Source organism: Gopherus flavomarginatus, chromosome 4 (genome assembly GCF_025201925.1).
Source record: "Gopherus flavomarginatus isolate rGopFla2 chromosome 4, rGopFla2.mat.asm, whole genome shotgun sequence".
In the NCBI taxonomy this organism is placed as follows: Eukaryota; Metazoa; Chordata; order Testudines; family Testudinidae; genus Gopherus; species Gopherus flavomarginatus.
Window position 1 is genome coordinate 185,904,018 of NC_066620.1, and position 22,776 is coordinate 185,926,793.

Sequence of the window (22,776 nt, forward strand, 5' to 3'; positions counted from 1 at the left end):
CATTTACAGTAACTCAGCATTTCAAGAGTGAGTCAAAAGAGTTCAAAACAGCTATAGCTTCTTCTAATGTCTCCAGTGAAATAGAAGAATTATTTAGCGTAAATTTTATGCAGAGATTTTCCTTATCTGCGTTCCTGTTTGAATGTCTTTTGTAGCTTTGTGTAGAAACCTTAAACGCTTCACAATAAATATTCTAAGTAATTTTTGTAGTGTTTTCTTAAAGTTTAAGTGGGAATGGACTGCGGGACCAAAGGATGCAAGTGCAGTTCCTGATGGAAATGATTTTCTTCATAAATAGCTGTGCATGCAACGTTCTCCACTGTAAGATAAATATGATGGAACAGTGTAGCTCCTAATGGAGATTTAATCTGACAGACAAGATCTCATGAGAACCCAGCTCCAAGCAAACAACTTTCGGTACAGAGCACATAAGTTTTGAGCAAGGAAAAGTAAGACAGTCATGAACAAATTTTAGACAGAGCCTAATTTCAAAGACTTCTTAAATATTTACGAGACACTAAACAAAAACTATACAAAAATTCAAAGGGTATAAAAATATAAACCCCTGAGAAATTTCACATTGATTTTCCTCTTTGAAAAAAGTGGCCAAACAGGAATTCAAGCCCCATTTTAATCCCATTTTAGAAAGTAACCGTAACTATGGAGTCCGCATCAGGCTTCTCTATAAACAGTAGCAGCACCAGTAAATGCTATCACTTTTGCTACCAAGTTTTTAACTGGCTCTTGAAGTCTTAAGTCACTCTCTCATTGGTTAAGAAAAGAATGAAGCCAAAGACGCTATGGATGGCAAAGGACTGACAATGCTCAAAGTTATGCATGTGTAATTTATTCTTTATTAACTTTGTGGTAAAGTTTCTATGATTATATTGAATCTTAACAGTATTTGAAGCAATTGCTTTTATCACATTACTGCAGGTCTTATGATGGGGTGCCTGACTCACACACACCCTGAGAAGGAGCCAGGAGGGGCCAAATAATATCACATGTTGCACCTGAAAGGGAATCATGGATTGACAGGCCCTAGTTGCAGAAGAAGCCCAGTTGGGGGAGGAGGCAGGATAGGAGTATAACGCCAGGAAGTGGCTTCTAGGAGGAGGTCTGCAGTCACTCTCCAGAGAGAAAGAAAGTTGGCTAGAAACAAAAAGAAGACCCAGGAGGAGAGTGTGCCTTGGGGTCTTGCCCTGAAAGAGGGAGTCTGGCAAGAGATTGAGATGGGTGAAGCAGCCACAGGGAGCAGAGGAATGTCTAGTGGTAAACCCAGAGAAAGCCAAGGAGATGGAGAGGTGGCATAGTAAGGAGCCCGGGAAACAGAAACAGGGTGCAAATCTGAGCAGACCTAGATTGCTAATCATAGGGTTCCTGAATTGGAACCAGGAGTAGTGGATAGACCCATGTCCCCCTATCAGTCACTGGGAAAGTGGTGCAGGACCTGGAGACATGAAATGGAAGAGGCTGTGAGGCAGCATCCAGACAGCTTGTCTGGCAGGACTTCGTTACCCTGGAGGGGGGGACACTATACAGTGACATGACTGGAGTGCTAACTCAAAAACAGAGCACCCTGAGGCCCAAGAGAAAGAGGGGCCACGGTGCAAACAACCAATGAAGGGTGTGCCAGAAGACGCGAGATCTAATCCCCAGACCCAACCACAATCAGGAGCACCCTCTGGTGAGTGGGACCCCTTTACAAGGTCACTTAGATAATTTATTGTCTAAAGTGTTGTTTTTCTAAACAAAGTAAAATTGTAAACTGTAAATATGTTTAGCCAATCAAGTAATTCTTGATTGAATAGACAGATCATATGCACTGAATATAATTTTCAGTAGGAGAGCAATGTTCATTTATTTGAAAACTTGTTCTAATGTTTGTGAGGTTTGGTTTGAGCAGATGGATGACATCCTATTGTAAGAGGATCATTGTACTCCTTTGTATTAATGAATGATGATTCATAATATCAATGCTTACCTTCATGAACCCTTCACTTTTCAGTCTGTGCAGCTTGGAAGCAGCATTATGAAGACGTTTTCTCTGGGAATTTAAGACTGAGTCCAACACTTGCCACCATGTACGACAGTTCAAGATAAACGCCAAACCAATAACACATGCAACTGATATCAGAATAGCATTCACCGTCATGTTCTTTGGATCTACATTAAAAATGACCAGCAGTGTGATCCCAGCAATAATGCAACCAAGTATGAAGAGGAAGATAACAAAAGATGGAAGACAGCAGGTTTTCTTCCATTTCTTTTTACCTATAAAACATAAAATAGTCATTGAATGTTGCATGGATCTCTAAATTTTCTATCTAATTTAATATGAAAATGCTCAAGTTTGTAAACTCTGTATCTGATTATAACTGTCTAAAAATGGTGGGCTAAGTTTGGCCAAATTCTTGCAAAGAGGATGTTGGGGTACCAATCCAGTCTTTAGTTTCTCTTGTTGAAGAGACCCATCCTGGATGTGGGTGGTCTTTGCTGTGAAAGGGTAAGTCTACACTACAGGATTATTCCGATTTAACAAACCGGTTTTGTAAAACAGATTGTATAAAATCGAGTGCACGCGGCCACACTAAGCACATTAATTTGGCGGTGTGCGTCCATGTATTGAGGCTAGCGTCGATTTCCGGAGCGTTGCACTGTGGGTAGCTATTCCATAGCTATCCCATAGTTCCCGCAGTCTCCTCCGCCCCTTGGAATTCTGGGTTGAGATCCCAGTGCCTGATGGGGCAAAAAACATTGTCGTGGGTGGTTCTGGGTACAGCTTCACCCCTCCCTCCGTGGAAGCAGCAGACAACCGTTTCGCGCCTTTTTTCCCGGCTGAACTGTGCAAACGCCGTAGCACAGCAAGCATGGAGCCTGCTCAGATCAAGACCGCAATTGTGGACGTTGTAAACACCTCGCGCATTCTCGTGCAGTCTATGATGAACCAGGACCTGCAAAGCCAGGCGAGGAGGCGGCGGCTACGGCAGAGCGGTGACGAGAGCAATCAGGACATGGACACAGAATTCTCTCAAACTGTGGGCCCCTGCGCTTTGGAGATTCTGCTGGTAATGGGGCAGGTTCCAGCCATTGAACACCGATTTTGGGCCCGGGAAACAAGCACAGACTGGTGGGACCGCATAGTTTTGCGGGTGTGGGACGATTCGCAGTGGCTGCGAAACTTTCGCATGCGTAAGGGCACTTTCGTGGAACTTTGTGACGTGCTTTCCCCTGCCCTGAAACGCCATAATACCAAGATGAGAGCAGCCCTCACAGTTGAGAAGCGAGTGGCAATAGCCCTCTGGAAGCTTGCAAAGCCAGACAGCTACCGGTCAGCCGGGAATCAATTTGGAGTGGGAAAATCTACTCCAAATTGATTGGAGGGCTGCTGTGATGCAAGCAGCCAAAGCAATCATTAAACTGCTGGTACGAAAGGTTGTGACTCTGGGAAACGTGCAGGTCATAGTGGATGGCTTTGCTGCAATGGGATTCCCTAACTGTGGGTGGGAGGCGATAGATGGAACCCATATCCCTATCTTGGCACCGGAGCACCAGGGCACCCAGTACGTAAACCGCAAGGGGTACTTTTCAATGGTGCTGCAAGCACTGGTGGATCACAAGGGATGTTTCACCAACATCCACGTGGGATGGCCAGGAAGGGTTCATGATGCTCGCGTCTTCAGGAACACTACTCTGTTTAAATGGCTGCAGCAAGGGAATTACTTCCCAGACCAGAAAACAACAGTTGGGGATGTTGAAATGCCTGTAGTTATCCTGGGTGACCCAGCCTACCCCTTGATGCCATGGCTCATGAAGCCATACACAGGCAGCCTGGACAGTAGTCAGGAGCTGTTCAACTACAGGCTGAGCAAGTGCAGAATGGTGGTAGAATGTGCATTTGGCCGTTTAAGGGCACGCTGGCGCACATGACTGACTCGCTCAGACCTCAGCCAAACCAATGTCCCCTTTGTTATTGCTGCTTGCTGTGTGCTCCACAATCTCTGAGAGAGTAAGGGGGAGACCTTTATGGCGCGGTGGGAGGCTGAGGCAAATCACCTGGCCACTGATTACATGCGGCCAGACACAAGGGCAATTAAAAGAGCACAACACGAAGCGGTGCACATCAGAGAAGCTTTGAAAACGAGTTTCATCATGGGCCAGGGTACGGTGTGACTGTTGTGTTTATTTCCTCTTGATGAATACCCCCCCCTTGATTGACTCATTCCCTGTAAGCAACCCACCCTCCCCATTCGATTACAGCTTGCTTAAGGAAATAAAGTCACTATCGTTTAAAAATCATGTATTCATTATTAAAAAGTCATTATAAAAAGAGGGAGAGAACTGACAAGGTATCCCCGGTGGGGTTTGGGAGGAGGATAGGAGGGAAGGAAAAGGCTATTAAAAATATTTTAAAGTAATGACAGGCTTTTGGTTGGGCTGTCCACGGGGGTGGAGTGAGCGGGTGCACGAAGTCTTCCCCCACGCGTTCTTACACGTCTGGGTGAGGAAGATATGGAACGTGGTGAGGGTGGTTACACAGGGGCTGCAGCAGCACTCTGTGATCCTGCTGCTGCTCCTGAAGCTCCAGACGTACGAAGATGTCAGTTTGATTACGCAGCAGCCCCAGCATTGCATCCTGCCACTGCTGATCTTCCTGCCTACACCTCTGATCTTCCTGCCGCCACCTCTCATCTCGAGCATCTCTCCTCTCCTCACGTTCATCCCTCCTATCCTCACGTTGGTCCCTCCTATCCTCACGTTCACTGGCATCTTTCCTGTAATTTGATACCATGTCCTTCCACTCATTCAGATGAGCTCTTTCATTACGGGTTAATTCCATATTTCCAAGAACATTTTGTCTCACATCTTTTTTTTCCTCTGCCTTATCTGAGATAGCCTTTGGGATGGAGTAAGGAGGCTTGAAAAATCTGCAGCTGCATGAGGGAGGTAAAAAAGGGAGAGAAGTATTCAAAAAGATACATTTTACAGAACAATGGTTATACTCTTTCACAGTAAACAACACTATTCATCTTACATAGCACATGTGATTTCACTACAAGGTTGCATTTTGCATCTTAATATTGAGTGCCTGCGGCTCTGGTGTTAGAGATCTCACAGACGCAGGTCCGGGCAGCAGAATTCAGCTTGCATGCAGCCATGGTAAGCCATTGTCTTTCGGCTTCTGCAGCCTTCATATACACAGTGCCCTCCTTTCCCAAATACCAAGCAAAGCCCGTTCAGTGCTGCTTCTTTCCTGTTAACATGCAGCAGTAGAAACCACCCCCGCATCCAATTCTCTGGGATGATTGCTTTACCCCTCCTCCCACTGCGTGGCTAGTATCATGGAAAATCATTGTTGATCACCCCCTTTCCTCCCCCACTGCATGGCTGGTAGCAGGGAAGATCCCTGCTAGCCAAACGCGAAAAGGCTCAGCACCATTACCCCCCTCCCGTCCGCTCACTTGGCTATCTGCAAGGAAGGATTTCTTTTAAGCAACAGGCAAACAGCCCAGTAGGAATGGCCATCTCTGTCTCCTTAATTAAATTCCTGAATTTCAACCAGGTCACCATGAACGATATCACTCTCCTGAAGATAACACAGCAAGATAAAGAACGGACGTTGCTTGAATGCCAGCAATCATCGGGACCATACGCAGCTAGGCTTTGTCATGCAATGATACTAGATTACTTGCTACGTGCATGGTGTGGTCAAGTGTCCTACCATGGTGGACGGAATAAGGCTGCCTTGCCCAGAAACCTTCTGCAAAGGCTTTTGGAGTACCTCCAGGAGAGCTTCATGGAGATGTCCCTGGAGGATTTCCGCTCCATCCCTAGACATGTTAACAAACTTATCCAATAACTGTACTGGCCGCGAATGCATCCCAAGTCCTCAGGTCAAATCAATCATTAAAAAAATGCTTGCTTTTAAACCATGTTTTATATTTACAAAAGGTACACTCACCAGAGGTCGCTTCCATGGCTTCATTGTCTGGGCTACTGGCTTGGGAGAGCTGGGAGGGTAATTCCGTCTGGGTGAGAAAAAGCTCCTGGCTGTTGGGGAGAACGGAGTGCTGTGTGCTCTCTGCAAGCTCATCCTCCTCTTCCTCCTCCTCCTCATCTTCCCCGTCCGCAGAATCCTCAGGCATGGCTGAGATTACCACCCCCACATCGGAATCCACGGACGGGGTGGGGTAGTGGTGGTGGACCCCCCTAGAATTGCATGCAGCTCAGCGTAGAAGCGGCATGTTTTCGGCCCTGACCCAGACCTTCCGTTTGCTTCTTTGGTTTTCTGGTAGGCTTGTCTGAGCTCCTTAACTTTCACTCTGCACTGCACTGAGTTCCTGGTGTGGCCTTTCTCCATTGTAGCATTGGAAATTTTTTCAAATGTTTTTTCATTTCGTCTTTTGGAACGTAGTTCTGTTAGCACAGAATCCTCTCCTCATATAGCGATCAGATCCAGTACCTCCCATGCGGTCCATGCTGGAGCTCTTTTTCGATTCTCAGGAGACTGCATTGTTACCTGTGCTGATGAGCTCTGCATGGTCACCTGTGCTGGTGAGCTCTCCACGCTGGGCAAACAGGAAATGAAATTCAAAAGTTTGTGCGGCTTTTCCTGTTTACCTGGCCAGTGCATCCGAGTTGAGATTGCTGTCCAGAGCGGTCACAGTGGTGCACTGTGGGATACCACCCGGAGGCCAATACCGTCGATTTGCGGCCACACTAACCCTAATCTGATATGGTAATACTGATTTCAGCGCTACTCCTCTCGTCGGGAAGGAGTACAGAAACCAATTTAAGGAGCCCTTTATATCGACATAAAGGGCCTCGTTGTGTGGATGGATGCAGCGTTAAATCGGTTTAACTCTGCTAAAATCGGTATAAACACGTAGTGTAGATCAGGCCAAAGAGGCTGATAGTTTCTCACAGTGAAGTCCTGGGCTCTTGTGTGAAGTGGAGGCAGTTTGTGTTCATGAGTTCTGCAAAGTCTGACAACACTGTCTCTATGGCAGAGGAAAAATAGGATTGCTGCAGGAGAGGTGTATAAAAATTTCTTGTTCTGAAGTCTGTTTCTGTCACCTGACTTACACTATCCATACACAAAAACTCTCTCTTTCTTTCACTTTTTATTTTCATAAGAGTAGGGCTGAAAAAACTGTTCTGGTTTTCATTAAGATTTAATCTCAACAGTCTATTATGATTATTTATTAAGCACTGGCAATTGTTTGCTCAAAGCCTGCAGAGTGAGTGAATGTGAATATATACATAAATATTATTGGATTAAATTTTCCAAACCCTTTTGTGGGATCAGTTTGCAAAATTTTCATGTGCACCAACAAATTTGATTACTAACTACCTGGTTTTAAGCTCAAAACTGTCAGATATTCAACTACTAATACAAAAAGAAGTCTCTGAAGCCACAATCTTGATTTTTTAATCCATGCCCTTCTGCCTAGTGAAAAAGAAACAAAAATATCTAGGACTTTCTACTAACAGATGATTCCTCCTGTGAAGAAGGAAACTTTCCACTTGGAGTAAAATGATCAAGAAGCCAGCAAAAATGTTGCCAACTTCATTTGACAAGTGCTAGTATCCTAGATCCCTGTCAGTAAGAGGAGGGGCATGGAACAGAAAAAATAATTGTTTTTATGGTTGGATTATTCTTTTGTCCATGGACAAGTGACGTAATATCTGCATTCCTGCTGATTCTCCTAATTGCATTTAACACCAATTACATACTCCTGTCTGATGTCTGAGAGCTTGAAGGGATGAAATGAAATTCCTTCTCCTTTCTCTCCAACCAAACCCAGTGAGTAATAATGAGCAATTATTCCTTCAATCTACAGATCCCTCACCTGTGGTGTTCCTCAAGGCTCAATCCTCTCCCCATCATATTCAGTACCTATACGAAGCCACTGTGTAAAGTGGAACAAACAACAGGCTAGAGTGATGGCAGAACAGAGGTTACAGCCACCACATCATCTCTATCATCAATGAAACAGCATCACCTACCAGCTTCCTCAATGCCTGGCCAAATGCAGCAGGTGCAGCTAGGTGAAGATCAGTTGGCTGAAGCTGAACTCAGGCAAGATGGAAGAAATGCTTGTGTGAATTGAGAAGTGCTTTGAAGAACACATCTTCCTCACATAATCCCATTCTTTTAAGAACATCTTCCCTTTGACTAAGTCAGTCAGCAGCCATGGAGTGCTCTTTAACTCCTCACTGCTACTGGAAGTGCAAAAATCTACAGATGAAAAGAGCTCACCCTTTTCCATTTGTGGCTAGCCAGAGAATTCTGCCCCACTCCTGTCACAATCAGAGTTGGTAACAGTGAGAGAGTTGGAAGAGCATAATGAGAGGGGTCATGCAAGGATCAGTTCTGGGTCCGGTTCCATTCAATATCTTCATCGATGATTTAGATAATGGCATAGAGAGCACACTTATAAAGTTTGCGGACGATACCAAGCTGAGAGGGGTTGCAAGTACTTTGGAGGATAGGATAAACATTCAAACAATGATCTGAACAACTGGAAAAATGGTCTGAAATAAATAAGATTAAATTCAAGAAGGACAAATGCAAAGTACTCCATTTACGAAGGAACAATCCGTCACAAACATACAAAATGGGAAATGACTGCCTAGGAAGGAGTATTGCGGAAAGGGATCTGGAGGTCATAGTGGTTCACAAGCTAAATACGAGTGAACACTGTAACAGTGTTGTAAAAAAAAATCACTCTGGGATGTTGTGATGTTATCTGATTAAAATAGGACGATATAGATAATTATTGCAACCACTGCTATATATTTGCAGAAAATCTTGTACAAAGGTTGTCAAGTGAGGTGTCTATGAAAAGGTTATGATTTGTTTGTTATGATTCTGCTATCTGTATGCATGTATCATTTTTGTATTTGAAGTTATAAGTATTGGCTCTACACTTAGATTTCAAATGTTTGCTCCTGGGGTAATGCCCAGCACATCTTGAAGGGACTATTCGAATTAAGTGGTTCATCAAGAAACACTTGGCTGACAACAGACCATGGTAGGCAACCATCTACACTGAGTGGACTGTCATGTAAACGTGCTGTCTGGAATGTATGTAATGGCTCCCTGCAATGACGGAGGGAAAACAGGCATGAACATGTGGCTTGCCCACGTCACTCCAAACGCCATCTTGTTGCTGTAAATTTCCACAGTAAGAACAATGGGATGCCCTCCACATGGCAAAACCTGTAGAAGGCCCTGGCGAAACACCTCCACTTTGTCTTCAATCCTGCTTCTTTACCTCTGGAGGAACTTTGCTACAAACGGAAGCTCTGAACAAAGGACTGAATGACCCATCCAAACCATGGATGTACTCCAGAGACTTGATTTAAGCCAGCAGTTTATTCCATCACTGCTACAAGCCTGAATCAAGAAATTTCCCATTACTGTATGTGACTGATTCCTTTAACTAATTTTAACTCTCACTTTTCTTTCTTTTTATGAACAAACCTTTAGATTTTAGATACTACAGGATTTGCATCAGCGTGATTTTTGGGTAAGATCTAAGTTATATATTGACCTGTGTGGCTGGTCCTTTGGGATCAGAAGAACCTATTATTTGATGAGACTGATTGTAAAGAACCACTCATCTCTGAATCCAGTGTTTCTGGTGGTGATATAAGAACTGGAATGCCTGAGAAAACTGCCTTTATGTTTTCTTGTTAGCCAGTGTGGTGAAACAGTTTACTTTTGTGGTTGGTTTGGTATATCTTATAAAAGAATAACCACTAGTTTTGGGTTGCGTTTGCCTTATTTCTCAGCAGTTCATCCTGAATTTGGCATCCTCAGTTGTGATCCACTAAGGCATGGTTACAAATGTATTAGCAGGAGTGTTGTAAGCAAGATAAGCAGTAATTCTTCCGCTCCAGTCCGTGCTCATTAGGCCTCAAATGGAGTATTGTGTCCAGTTCTGGGTGCCACGTTTCAGGAAAGACGTGGACTAACTGGAGAAAATCCAGAGAAGAGTAATAATGATTAAAGGTCTAAAATCATGACCTATGAGGGAAGATTGAAAAAATTGGCTTTGTTTAGTCTGGAAAAGAGAAGACTGAACCCTGGTCTACACTGTTAGGTCGAATTTAGCCACTTTAGGTCAATTTTATAATGAACGCGTCTACACAAGTAACCCCATTCTATTGATCTAAAGGGCTCTAAAAATCGACTTCTGTACTCCTCCCCAGTGAGGGGAGTAGCCCTAAAATTGACCTTGCTGGGTTGAATCTGGGGTAGTGTGGATGCAAATCGACATTATTGGCCTCCAGGAGCTATCCCAGTGTGCTCCAATGTGACCACTCTGGATGTCAGTTTCAACTCTGATGCACTAGCCAGGTACACAGGAAAAGCCTCAGGAAATTTTGAATTTCATTTCCGGTTTGGTCAGTGTGGCAAGCTCACTGGCCTGGAGCAGTGAACCGTGGCCACTGGGAGCCGCAATCGGCCGAACCTGCGGACACGGCAGGTACACAAACTGGCCCGGCCCACCAGGGCCTTTCCCTGCAGAAGCGGAGGAACAAGTTTGGGAACCATTGTTCTACATACACATATATATATTTTTATGAAAAATTCTCAACTATGCTCAAGAATACCTTTTGCTTTCAGCTAATTGTTTTTCTATAATCTTTCCACATAAAAAATTATGGTTTCACAGCTGATTTTTCCAAGGTGAATGGAAAGGGAACAATTAAAGCAGTAGTCTAATCTACATATCAAAAACTTAGTTTAGACATAAACAATGTACTGATGTGAAAAAAACAGAACACTTTACAACTGCAGTGAAATGGAAAAATCAGAAAAGTCATTTGAGTAATAAATACCTTGTGTATCTTCTGTCTTGAACACTCGAAAAAGTCTTGTTGCTAAGAAACCAAACTCCCTTTCACATGCATCAGAAAGGGTAGCAATCATCTCAGCCATTGACGTTTCACCACCTACACTGGACAGTCTATTGTAATCAGTAAATAGAAATCTGAAGAGAGAAAAAAAACACACATCTTGTATGTAGAAGTCCTTTTTGGCTAGTGGAAATAAAACCTTGCTATTCCCCTACAGCTGAAGGGTACCCTTTCAAATGTGGCAGAACAAATATTTAAATAAGAGTTTTTTTAATTAAGAGTCTCTATACCACTGCTCTTGCAGCAATTTAGCCTCTTTCCCCTGCCGCCTCCTCCCCTATTTTCAACCTTTCCTTTGCCTCCATCCCGGTCTTATTTTAGCATTTGATTTACTGAAATATATGTCTCACAGAATCTCAGAGTGCAAATATAAAAGACAAAACTTTAATGATCACAATCCACAAAAACCAAAGACTAATCCAACAATAACATTGTGCAGGATTCTCTCATATGTATCCAGGATGAAAAATAAAAAAAACAAGACAATACAATACCAGTATTTCAGCACTTTCATGGTCAATCAAAAGGCATGGGAGTAAATAAATTTCTAATTGATATATATATACACACACACGATTAGACTGCAGTAGTAACCAAAGATAGAAAAATGCATAACCAATGAACAACAAAGCATCCATATCAGACTTTCTGATGTAAATATATTGAAAAGTACATAAATAATTTTAAGAATTACATGGTCATGCTGTGATTACTTGAAACTTGACTAGACTTAATGCATACACGCACTTGTGATAGGGCAGCTACTTTATGTTGAGATTTACTAACTTACGTGAGGAAAAGGAAGAATAAAACTAAATCATAACTTAAAACTATAACACTACAATTTTAATCTAAATTTTATTTCTATTAGTTAAATTGGTGTGTACAAATAGAGATGTAGCATAAAGTAATTTTATTAGCTTCTTGGTAAAGCATAAGGGAGTCTACCACGAATCATAAAAGTTAGGGTTAATATTTGGTATCATTCTAGAAATACAAACACATACTATTCATTTGAATGTGATGATCATTACAAAAATACATACAATCCTTAAAATATTGTAAGAATAAGCTTAATTATCCTGTTGCATATTTCAAGTGATTTTAATATGAATAAATCTTGCATGGTTATCTTGGAACCAATATTATTGTCTGCAAACTATCTTGATCAACTATCTTGAGCAATAGTTACTCTTTTTTTACCTTACTAGAACACAGAGTTATTTGAAGGAGAATAAACTATACATACTTAAACCTGCTGCATTCCTATTTCCCTGTACTGTTTATAGATTGATAATAATGTGAAACTGAATTAAGTAGGAAAGAGAAAGAAAAGCACATATGAAATAACTCTAACCTGACAGGTAAAGCTTTAGTGGTTTGCTCTGGTAATTCTGGTGGGTTCACAAACATCAGTTTGAGAAGCAGCTCCAAGTACCCCATATGTCTTGCCAACCTTGTACTTAATACCCAGGCCCAGTTCCAGCTTTCTCCTTCTCTTCGGCCACCAAAGTAAATCACAGCTGTAATAAAATACTTTCTTAACATCTCAATATAAAAAAAGTCATGGAAGTCTGAACAGATAAGACCTTAATACTTATCAAAACTTGCAGAACTAATGAAGCGAAATAGTTTCATTGTAGTACTTGGAATTGTCATGAAGAAGAAAGAATTAGCCTCTATTCCCAGCTAGTTACACATTAGTGGCCTGAACTAAGTGTTGTGGAAGGAGTTAGCTCAAGCCACAGAAGTATAATGGCCTTGTTACACCCAACAGTGGTCCCTTCACCAAATGAAAAAAAGCATTTTTGGGTTCTAAAGTTGGCCCTATCCAGCCTTTTTTTTAATCACAAGAATAGCAGCTGCAATATAACTCTCATGACTGAGATGGGATTTTAAAGCAAGAAAAAGGTGGCTCTGAGAACACTGTCAGATATGCAAAGGGATCTGTACATACACAGAGTATGAAACTCAGAGCTTGGAAAGAAAGCTAACGAGAAACTGCTTCTCATATTTTATTATGGAAATGCTAGTCATGACTCCATAGTTAAGTAAATACTCTAAGTTAAAACAAACCAAAAATGGGTCCCTCAAGACATTTAGCACTCAAACCGTTCTTTGCCTTAATAATGGACAGTTACTAAAACAGACACTTTACACTAGTTAAAAATCATTGAAATCTTGTGCATTGTCTATGTTTGAAGAAATCAGATTGCAATAACACGATGCTACTAGCAGTTGTATCTCTTATGGCTATAGATTAAAACAGGTCCAGGCCAGTAGCTCAGGTAAATTATATGGGGAAATTTTGACATCTGCAGCAACTCAACCAATCACCATCATTCCTCTCCAGTTAATGTGCATGCTGCAATTCAATTAATTGATACGAGTTAGTAGAGTGAAAATGAATGTTTGTCATGACTTCTCATTCATAGATTACTTAGCTGCCAAATATCACTGGACTGGCCCCAACTATTACTGCTCTTAGAAGTTCTGCGGCTTCATGCTAGCAAATTAAGAGTCAGATTCATTGGTATACTCTAGCTGCTTTGTGCTGTTCCACAGATGCAACATTAACTCAGTCCTATAGTGATAGCAAGCAATAAGCATACAATTATGGTTAAGGCATATTAATGTCTGGTATCAAATTAATTTAAAACAATTTTTTAAAAAAATAATTATTTTTAATCCTCCCTGCCCCTATCATGGCATCAAGATAAAACAGAGTTACGGGTATTCTGGGGACTTAAAATGAGTGTTTCTGCACTTTAACACACATGGGCATCTTTTCAGTTTAATTTATATCTGAATTTTCTGGATTTGCAATGCCGGTTTTGGTAACAATTACATTTTATATGATAGTTTATCGTTGATATATATATTTTAACTCCATCTTAATATTTTTTCCAACAGTTTTTAAATATTTCTGCATTTTTAATCACACCTTCTCAATCATTTGAAGTATTACATGTTCATTTTTAAAAACTGAGCTCTACTCTTTTAAAACCTTGCTATTGCCTGAATATTAAGCGCTTCTGTTAAAAATATTCAGTTCCAGAACTGAAGTGACATAAAATTAAGATATGGGAGTTGAGTCAATGAATTTTTACTTAACAGCTATTGTTCTAATCCATATTAATGAAGTCAAATGCATTATTTTGCTGTTCTTACTAAGTTTATTCTCCAGTGTTTATTTTCATTGTTTTTAATAATAATGAATCTGGTTTTTGTATTTTTTTCAGAAGTACAGCGTTTGCTTATGAATAAATACTGAACTCTAAAAATAGACAGAACCAGTATGTTGTATATGAAGTGAAAACAGACTTACTAAAGCATATGTATAGAACAGCTAATAAGCTCAGTGCCACGGCTATTCCGAGCATTGTGTCCACTGTGAAAGCAAGCAATAAACCCAGCCCTCCACACAGCAAGAGCATAAGGAATACAATAAGCCACGAGAACTGGAACAGAGGTTCAATCTGCTGTCCTGCAAAAGTTTTCATTTCATCTAGAATAGAAAAAGCATACAGAAAAGTCAACCTTAGTTGTATATTTTTATGACACAAAAAAATAAATTCCTGCAAACCAACCAATCAAGGAAATTGTGTTAGAACCCTGATAATAACCATCACAGTATGAAAGTCATTATGTTATGTATTTATTTCTGGTTTTCAGTTTAAGTTCATACAAATGAGAATTCCAACAACACATATTTAGTATCCATGGAGTGAGAGGTAAAAAATATGGTGGCATCAATTAAAAATGACTGAGGAACAGCTAACAAAGACTGAGAACAAATGAAAGTTCTCCAAATAGAAAAGTTAACTTAGGGTAGATATTAGCGCCAATAACGTATATTACTTTTATTTATGATGGGAAGGATAAGGTGGAATGAATAGATATATTCACTCAAGTAATAATTATTTAAGTTATTCAAACCGTAAAAAATAGTAAGCAGAAATGAGTATGTTTGAGTGACTGGGAATTAGGATGACAAATTAAATTGACGAGATAATTGTAATACATCTTAGAAGAAAGATAATACTTCAACTTTTATGAATTAGATGGAACATCTCAAATATTTACAGGGTCAACCTGGAAATCGCATTGAGCAGCAGTAAATAAGAGTTTACATGCATTACAAAGAGAATAGAGAATATATGGAAAATGTTTAAATGGTATTCAATGAGTTAATGGTGATTTTCTCTTCCAATACTGCAGTCAGCCTGATTATGTGGTCTCAAGAAGTTAACCTCTGAAATAAAAAGGTCCAGAAAATGACAAGGCAAATTACTATAATCAGAGAACACTTACATAAGGGGATTAAAATATATCAGAATTTAGTTTTGCAAGATAACTAGAAGAGGGTGATACACATAAAAAAAAGCAAATAACATCACAAAGAAACAGTCATCAGTATTCACCCTTTCCTATAATACAAAGATCAACTTAAAATTGAAAGTAAAATTCCAAACTAAGAAAATGAAATACTTTCAAAGCAACAGAATTACCATGTGGGGGGATTTACTGCTGCAGGAAGCCTTGCAGACTAATAGGTTAGCAAGATTCAAAAACTGGTTAGATATTGTATAAAATGTACATATTTATGGCAGCACTAGCAAAATTAAAGGTTATCAATCCTCATGTTTTATATTTTCCTTGATTGATGGGTGCAATATGGAGGGGGAGAGTTTCGGAGAAGAGTTATATATTATCGAACCAGAGATAGGATACCGGACTAGATGGTCTATCTCAGTGCAGAAATGCCTATGTGATATTTTATAGACTATGTATCTAAACATACAGAAAAGCTAAAAATCAAATGTTACCTTCCAGTTTTTTGAGCAAAAAAGATTTCCCACTTCCCCATTGGGCATAGAGCCCTACACAGATAGGCGGCTGCATGGTTGGCTCACTGAGAATATCAGCCAAGGCACTGCTATAAAGATCATAACCCAGCATGTCTCCATCAGTTTCAGTAGGAGACAAATGCCCTGTAATGTAAATATAATACATTTTTTTTCATTTGCTATATTTCACACAATTACTTGAAATCATGACAAATTTACTTGTATAACAAATAATTCAATGGAAAAACAAAATCATCATTTCTGTATATATATATATTCCTACTCAACTGGATTTCAGCCATAAGTTTATAAACAGTATAGTTAGAATATAGGATGCAGCTCATAGGAACTGTATAGTTGTCAAAAGTATTAAGATTTAATATGCAAGGACTCAAACAATATCCCACAGTTGCAGCAAGTTAAAGCAAATGAATTCCTCTCAAAAACAAGAACTAAATATAGACAAAACCAAATGCAAGGGAGTAATTGTCAACACATCTCACATTAGTTTCCTGTTCAGAAACAAATGACAAAAGCTTAATTCTAACTCTATTAGGGCTCTGGAATAATGGATTTTCCTACTATATTCCTGTCAAGCTCTAATTTTCTTTTCATATCACCACCTTTCCCCATGTTACAACTGCACATTTCTAAACTACACTCAATTTTCATTATACAATGGGATAAACAGAAACATGGTCTTAGAAGATTCTTCTAATGCACCTAGTTATTTAACCCTTTAAATCCTAATAGGAGCCCTTCAAAAGCAGATACTAATACTTAAGGAAAAGAAAAATAATGCTCACACTTACTGGCACCAAATATCTGAGTTAAAATACTTTTCTGGTGGTTACAGTCAATGTTATAAGGTGTCTCTCCTGCTTTGTTGGGTCTATAAAGCAGTCTGCCATCTTTTGGATTTCTTAAAAGCAGTTCTGCAAGTTTACGGCTTCGTCCACGAATGGCAATATGAAGTGGAGTATCTCCTTTCTGTAATTAAATCAAGTGAAAAACTCTAGTAATAGCAATGGGTTAATTTTGAAAAAAAGTGAGATTCTGAATGCAATGAATGTTTCAGGATATTAGTGTGGTGTAGTTCACCAAAACAAATTTTTAAATAAATTTTAATGACAAACTCCTCTCTGGTACACATTCTCTAACGTAACATTGAAGAAATTCACCAAAAAGTTAACATGTAGGCAAAGGAGAAGGATAATAGTAAAAATACATTATAAAAAATTCAGCTCTCTTAAGTAGTCTTTCTCCATATTTTAAGGCCCGTGAAACCAAAGGTTGCTATTAAGATCTTCTAGTAACTTCAGACACTTAAAAACCAGTTATGCTATTTTCTGCTGTATAAAACTGTGACACACTGACAGCTTTAACTAGAAAAGCATTTTCAAGGTCTTAAAGTTTCCTATAACAAATCAATACCATATTAATTTTGTTATTCATTATTATTTACCTCCCAAATATGTGTTCAGTGCTTTACAGATGTAAAATAAAACAAGCTTCTCTCTCCAAAAAGCTTGCAATGTAAATGGACAACATACAGAGTAAGATGAAGACAGGAGTGGAAGGAAGAAGAAAATAGCAAGAAGAAATACACAGAACAGGTTGACTCACTTTTTAATTATTTTTAGAGTATCAATCAAAACCAAATATGAGTGCCAAACAACAACACTGATCTAAACAGAGAGAAAGGAGACAGATTTTGCCACATTATTTTGTCCACCTCATCACTGTTGGTCCTCAGGTTAATTAAGTTGTGTTATGATTCTTTGGGCTTATTTTGAAATTGCTAGCCCAGACTTGCACTCCTGGCAGAATTAATCAATTAGCACTTGACTGTTTTAGATTGTTTTATTGCATTTGTGAAATTCCTTTTTATGCATGAATGTAAAATTTAACTTCTTCTGGTACCGTATATCACTGAACACAATACAAATTAACACTTTAAAAGTATGAATCTTAATGGACAGAACCTATATATGTTTTATTTTCTAGTGTTCTTTTCAAGCATAATCAGCTCAATTTACACAATATGACAGCTTAAGGAAATGTGTATATCGTCTTATGAATTGCATTTTGTCTTGTGAATTCCATTTATGACTAGAGTTGCCAGGTGTCTGGTTTTCCCAAAAGACACGGCTCTTTCTGGCTGCAAAAAACACTCATGATTCACTACCAAATTCGTATTCAAAACTAACTTGACTAGACATTCTATAAATAAAAGTTACCAAATATTCTCTACCTTGTCAATAGCAGAAACCTTAGCTCCTTTATCCAGCAGAAGCTCTACTATATCAATATTTCTCATCTTGGTTGCTTTTATCAGAGGCGTTTCTCCATCCTAAAAGTAAAAAATTAGAAGTAAACATATAAAAACCTCCATACAACATCATTCCTTTTGACCAACCAAAATTAGGAATATATTTTAACAAACAAAGAGAGGACACTTTTATAATTCTAGAAGTATCACTACATAAAAAATAGTGCTTCCCAACTTTTCCCTCAAAAATGCACTTACTTTTCAAGAACATAGTAAACATAGATCAAAGGCATTCATCATAAGCAATGTAAATGCCTTTCTACAGACACTTCATTACACAGTCCAAAGGTAGTTGCTTTCATAAACAGTCTAAAAGAGGGGGAGAATTCCAATAATATGGCTACCAAAGCATTTGGAAAAAAAGTTAAATCATTGATATGTGTAGTATTCTCTCTTTTCAATTCCTGTACATGCAATCACTGACTGTAAGAGCTCAAGTTTATTAGCATAGTCTCTCCTTCTCCCTCACCACATACGCTGCCATTCACTTTACCTCAGCAACACCAGCATCACCAGCTAGAGTCTCTCAGTTTCCCTACTGGATGGCTCTTACTGAGCAGTGATTGGTTCCTACCAGCAAAAGGCATGGCTACAGAGGGTACAGAGCACTGATTACATAGCACACAGATATAAAGCTGAAATTAACCAGTATTGTAAGAGTGAACTGTCCACATTGCAATTTGGTGTTATGGTTTCAAATTCATGCAGGAGGAAAACAAAAAAGAAGAGTCTTAGAATAATAAACACACCGTATCTGTGGTTACAATCCCAGTCACTTACCTTTGTACACATTTCAGTATCAGGATTGCATTGCAAGATATCCCTCACCATTGTAGCATTTCCTTTTTCAACAGCCCAATACAAAGCAGTTTTGCTATCCTACAAAAAAACAAACAACATTTTGGATTTACGCAGCACTTTTCATCCAGCAGCATCCATTTTGAAGACCTTACGGGATAATCACTATTTAAAGTCACAAAGCAAAATTATATATCAGTTCAATAAAGGCAGCAGACACGATCACATCCAACTAAAACTTCAAGTGGATTTTGGGTAAGCAGACTATAATTCTTTATACCAGAATTTGGCTGGAAAATAGGGGATAAGTGCTGGGGCATTGCTTCAGTAATAACTCAGAGGGAAATGCACTACCTATAGAAAAAAATCAGCATCACTTCTTGCAGATTGCTAGGTTTTCTCAGATAGGTTTTACAATACAAGTATAGAAATGGCCCAAATCTTCTTCACTTGCAAGATCAGAGGTCTTTGTACTAAGTTTTTAGATAACTATGAAAAATAAATTGTGAACATGTAGTCAGCCAAGAACTAATGAACAATTGAGTCCAACCCTTCGCCCAGGACTGGCTTGCTGGAAGCAGTAGGGTAGGGACAAATGGGGAATTCTCACACACTATGTAACATTAACGGAGGAAGAAAGCAAGCCTTCAGAGAGTGAGCATACAAGGCAATCTGACTGGATGATTCATCTCTATGAGTGAGGACCACCCAAGATGTATTGCATAGGGCAATGATAGGAAAAATGTTTGCCAAGGCAACAAAGCCTTCAGGCCATCCTAGTTTGGTGGCCAGACACCTTGGTGATTGTATAAGCAAGTCCAGGACATGGGTTTGACTTCTTGTCCCACCTTATGTATTTTTTTTCCCCCACCCACTCTTAAGTTCAAGGAAAGGCACTGGTGTGGAACTATCTGTTGGGCTTGCAACTAGTTCATGAATTGGGAGCCAGGGAAGAGACATGAAGGCTTGCAGTACAGAGTTCCGTTATGTCATTTGCCACTGTATACATGTGGTATATTTCTAGTTGTAGATATTTTTGGATTGGCAAGGTGTCCAGCCGACTGGTCCTGTTTCTCCTGGAATTCCTCTCCTATTGATGGTTCATAGATCCAATCACAAAAGCAGCTCCATTCCTGAGGAGCAGCTCGTTTTTCTTCTCCCTCTCACAAGAGCCTCTAGTAGCAGAAGCTACTCTTTGTTTTACAGGGCTCCAAGCTCTTTCTTTGCATGTACAGAAGACAGAAGTTATAGCCAGCATGAAGGACCAGAAGAAAATGCTTCAGTCTACAGTACTGGAAACATTAGTGTAAGATACTGGCTCTGGTGATCAGTTTAGTGCCTGACTATGTTGTGCTTAGGCAGGACCAAAGGGTCCAAGATTTATGGTCAAGGAAGAATAGAAGGTCTCATCACTAGAGAGTTAGCTTATAAGTACTCAGTCATTTTTTTCAGTGTGCTGGCAGACCCACTAAGAAGTTTGGCCTATTTGGATGGGGTTTAAATATTTAGCCAAAAAATACAGTAGTTTTTAATATTTAGATTTACAACTTGGTCTACAAGCCATATAATTTCTCCAAGCAGAGCTTGGGGAAAAAATCCACTTGTTTATTCACCAATGGCAAGCAGGACACTTTTGTAGGCAATGGTCATCAACGTTTGCAGAATCAAAAGATTAATTTTCTAGCTCTTTTGCCTGAGAAGATAACCTGATAATCCTTCAAAAACTAACCATATATGAATCGGTGTAGTGTTGTCTAAGTCTGCCAACAGACTACTGAAGTGTATCTGCTGTCCATTTCAATTTTAGCAAGCTACAAATACAATGAAAAATGATCTGGTTTTAGTCTGTTTTCACCAGTAGTAGTTTATGACCAGAGAATCAGGTCAGCTTTGTCCCACTGTTGCTTGGAAAAGCTATGACCTACACCAGAAACTATTCAGTGAGGAAGCCCTAAAAACAGAGACTTAGGGAAGGAGGTCAAGCAGTGGTGACCCAGCCTTCCCTCTTCAATGTAGCAGCCAAGCAACTACAAGAAAGTTTTCCTTTTCCATTCCAGAAGCCTGAGGGACATTGAATTTATCAGACATGCAGTAGACAAAAGCTGATATGACAAAGATGGCACTCACAAGCAGGGTTCAATGACAGCATGCTGGAAGGAGGCCTAAAAAAAACCTCCCACTTTCATAGCTCCTGCGAGAGAGAGCTTGACTTCTCTCTTGGTCATTGTACAGACACTGGGGCACCAAATCTATTTTGTTTCTGGCTAGTAAGTTTAGTGTTCTAGCAAGTATGGCATGGGTGCTTTAGCATACAACAACATACAGGTGGTGGGGAAAGGTTAAAGGAGTAGAAGGAATGATTGGATGTGATAAGTCTGAAAAGAGAAATACAGTATTGGGAGAGAGGCTTCAGGGAGAGAACAAAGAAGAGACAAAACAAGGAAAAAAGAAAAGAGTGAGTAGAAGCAGAGTGTGGAAGAAAAAAATAAAGTAATTGATGATAATGCAAAGTATTAAAAGAAAAAGAAAAAAAAAAAAGAGGTGGAGTTAAGCCAGGAAGTTCTAACAAAAACAAGAAAGATGTTGTGAGTAGGCCTGGTCAAATAGTACTAACAACAAATATATTGGTGAAATTCACTGAGAAATATTTAATATAATTTATTCAGCAAATATATTACAGAATACTGGTAAAATGCATCAAATATATTCAATAAATATTTTTTCTGCTAAGTAATTACAAGTAAAAAGTTGGTTGACAATATATTTTATTAAATACAGCATATAAGATTTATTCCTTCAAACTCCAAGAGCAGTGTCAGAAGAGATATTTCTTTCTTCGTACTAGTTAGTAGACTTTGTCCTCTGGCTGGCAGATTATGGACAAATTTTTCAAGTCATATTTTTCAGGAAACTGTACAATTCTCAACTTCACATTCCACCTAAGGGACATAAATAAATCAACACCATTGTACTTACCTGACCTCTAATGTCTATATCAGCATATTTATGTAGCAGGGCCCTCACAATTTCAACATGACCTCCTCTAACAGCCCCTATCAACACAGTGTCTCCACTCTGAAAATAAATTAAATGATAGAAAACAGGAACAATAGGTTAATCTTCCCTCATTTGATTATAATGATTTACCAAAAAGAAAACATATTTTGCCTGAAAATCACATTAGATGACAAATTATAGCCTATGAACATATAAATCATGTCAATTTTTACTAAAACTTTATATAATGAAGTTCAGATTACCTATTAGTAGTTTACACTGGTAAAGAATACTCAGATAGTAGAAAAGGCTTCCGTTTTTCAACAAGTATTTTAATTGCAAAGAGGTCAGACATTAAGCTTTTGAAGTAAAACATAATCATGTGCAAGATTACAATTTGAGGGACCAAATCTTAAAATAAAGCAAGCATAGAAAGAACAAGAAACAATAAATATGGGAAAAGATAAATTTTTCTTGCTTAAGTCTGTGTTAATTCATAGGTAGTCTACAGAAAAGTCATTTTGAAGTCCTTCAGGAATTTGTGATTTTTCTTCATAGAGCAATGTTGTTTTTTTTTATACTGAGGTGTTCTCGTTTGATAAATAAAATGCTGTATGCAAGGCACTGATTCTGGTCTCAGTTACTCCAACATAAAAAAAGAAGTAACTTCACAGAAGTCACTGGAATTATATGGGTATACTATCTGAAGAATAAGGCCTAAAATCCAATTTAAAATTTTATTTAATACCTCTCAATTCACATAACTAGTAATTGTTATAGCATACAAAAAATGAAGCCATGAACTGATATGATTTAATTTTTTTCCATAGTGAAAGAGAAAATAAATGTCATCAGCAAATGAACAAG

At 39.2% G+C, this 22,776-nt stretch overlaps 2 protein-coding genes across 6 annotated transcripts in view; both read right to left on the reverse strand.

The window, feature by feature from the left end:
- KIDINS220 (kinase D interacting substrate 220) overlaps positions 1-22,776 on the reverse strand; it is a 176,417-nt gene that overhangs the window by 117,084 nt on the left and 36,557 nt on the right. For all 4 annotated transcript variants that reach the window (XM_050950541.1, XM_050950540.1, XM_050950543.1 and 1 more), the window contains exons 9-17: positions 21,889-21,987; positions 18,895-18,993; positions 18,037-18,135; positions 16,595-16,772; positions 15,762-15,926; positions 14,261-14,440; positions 12,290-12,455; positions 10,855-11,006; positions 1,985-2,274 (exon numbers count right to left, since the gene is read on the reverse strand). In XM_050950541.1, the coding sequence (XP_050806498.1) occupies positions 1,985-2,274; positions 10,855-11,006; positions 12,290-12,455; positions 14,261-14,440; positions 15,762-15,926; positions 16,595-16,772; positions 18,037-18,135; positions 18,895-18,993; positions 21,889-21,987 (1,428 nt within the window). The remainder of the gene's footprint in view (positions 1-1,984; positions 2,275-10,854; positions 11,007-12,289; positions 12,456-14,260; positions 14,441-15,761; positions 15,927-16,594; positions 16,773-18,036; positions 18,136-18,894; positions 18,994-21,888; positions 21,988-22,776) is intronic.
- Positions 4,378-10,829, reverse strand: LOC127049744 (uncharacterized). Of its 2 annotated transcripts, XM_050950996.1 has the most exons (3): positions 5,963-10,829; positions 5,723-5,831; positions 4,378-4,934 (listed from the first exon to the last, which is right to left on the reverse strand). In XM_050950996.1, the coding sequence occupies exons 1-3, from the start codon at positions 6,144-6,146 to the stop codon at positions 4,490-4,492; spliced, it is 738 nt and encodes a 245-aa protein (XP_050806953.1). In that variant the 5' UTR covers positions 6,147-10,829; the 3' UTR covers positions 4,378-4,489. The 2 variants fall into 2 exon arrangements, 1 of the variants encoding a protein (XP_050806953.1); XR_007774040.1 differs by lacking the exon at positions 5,723-5,831.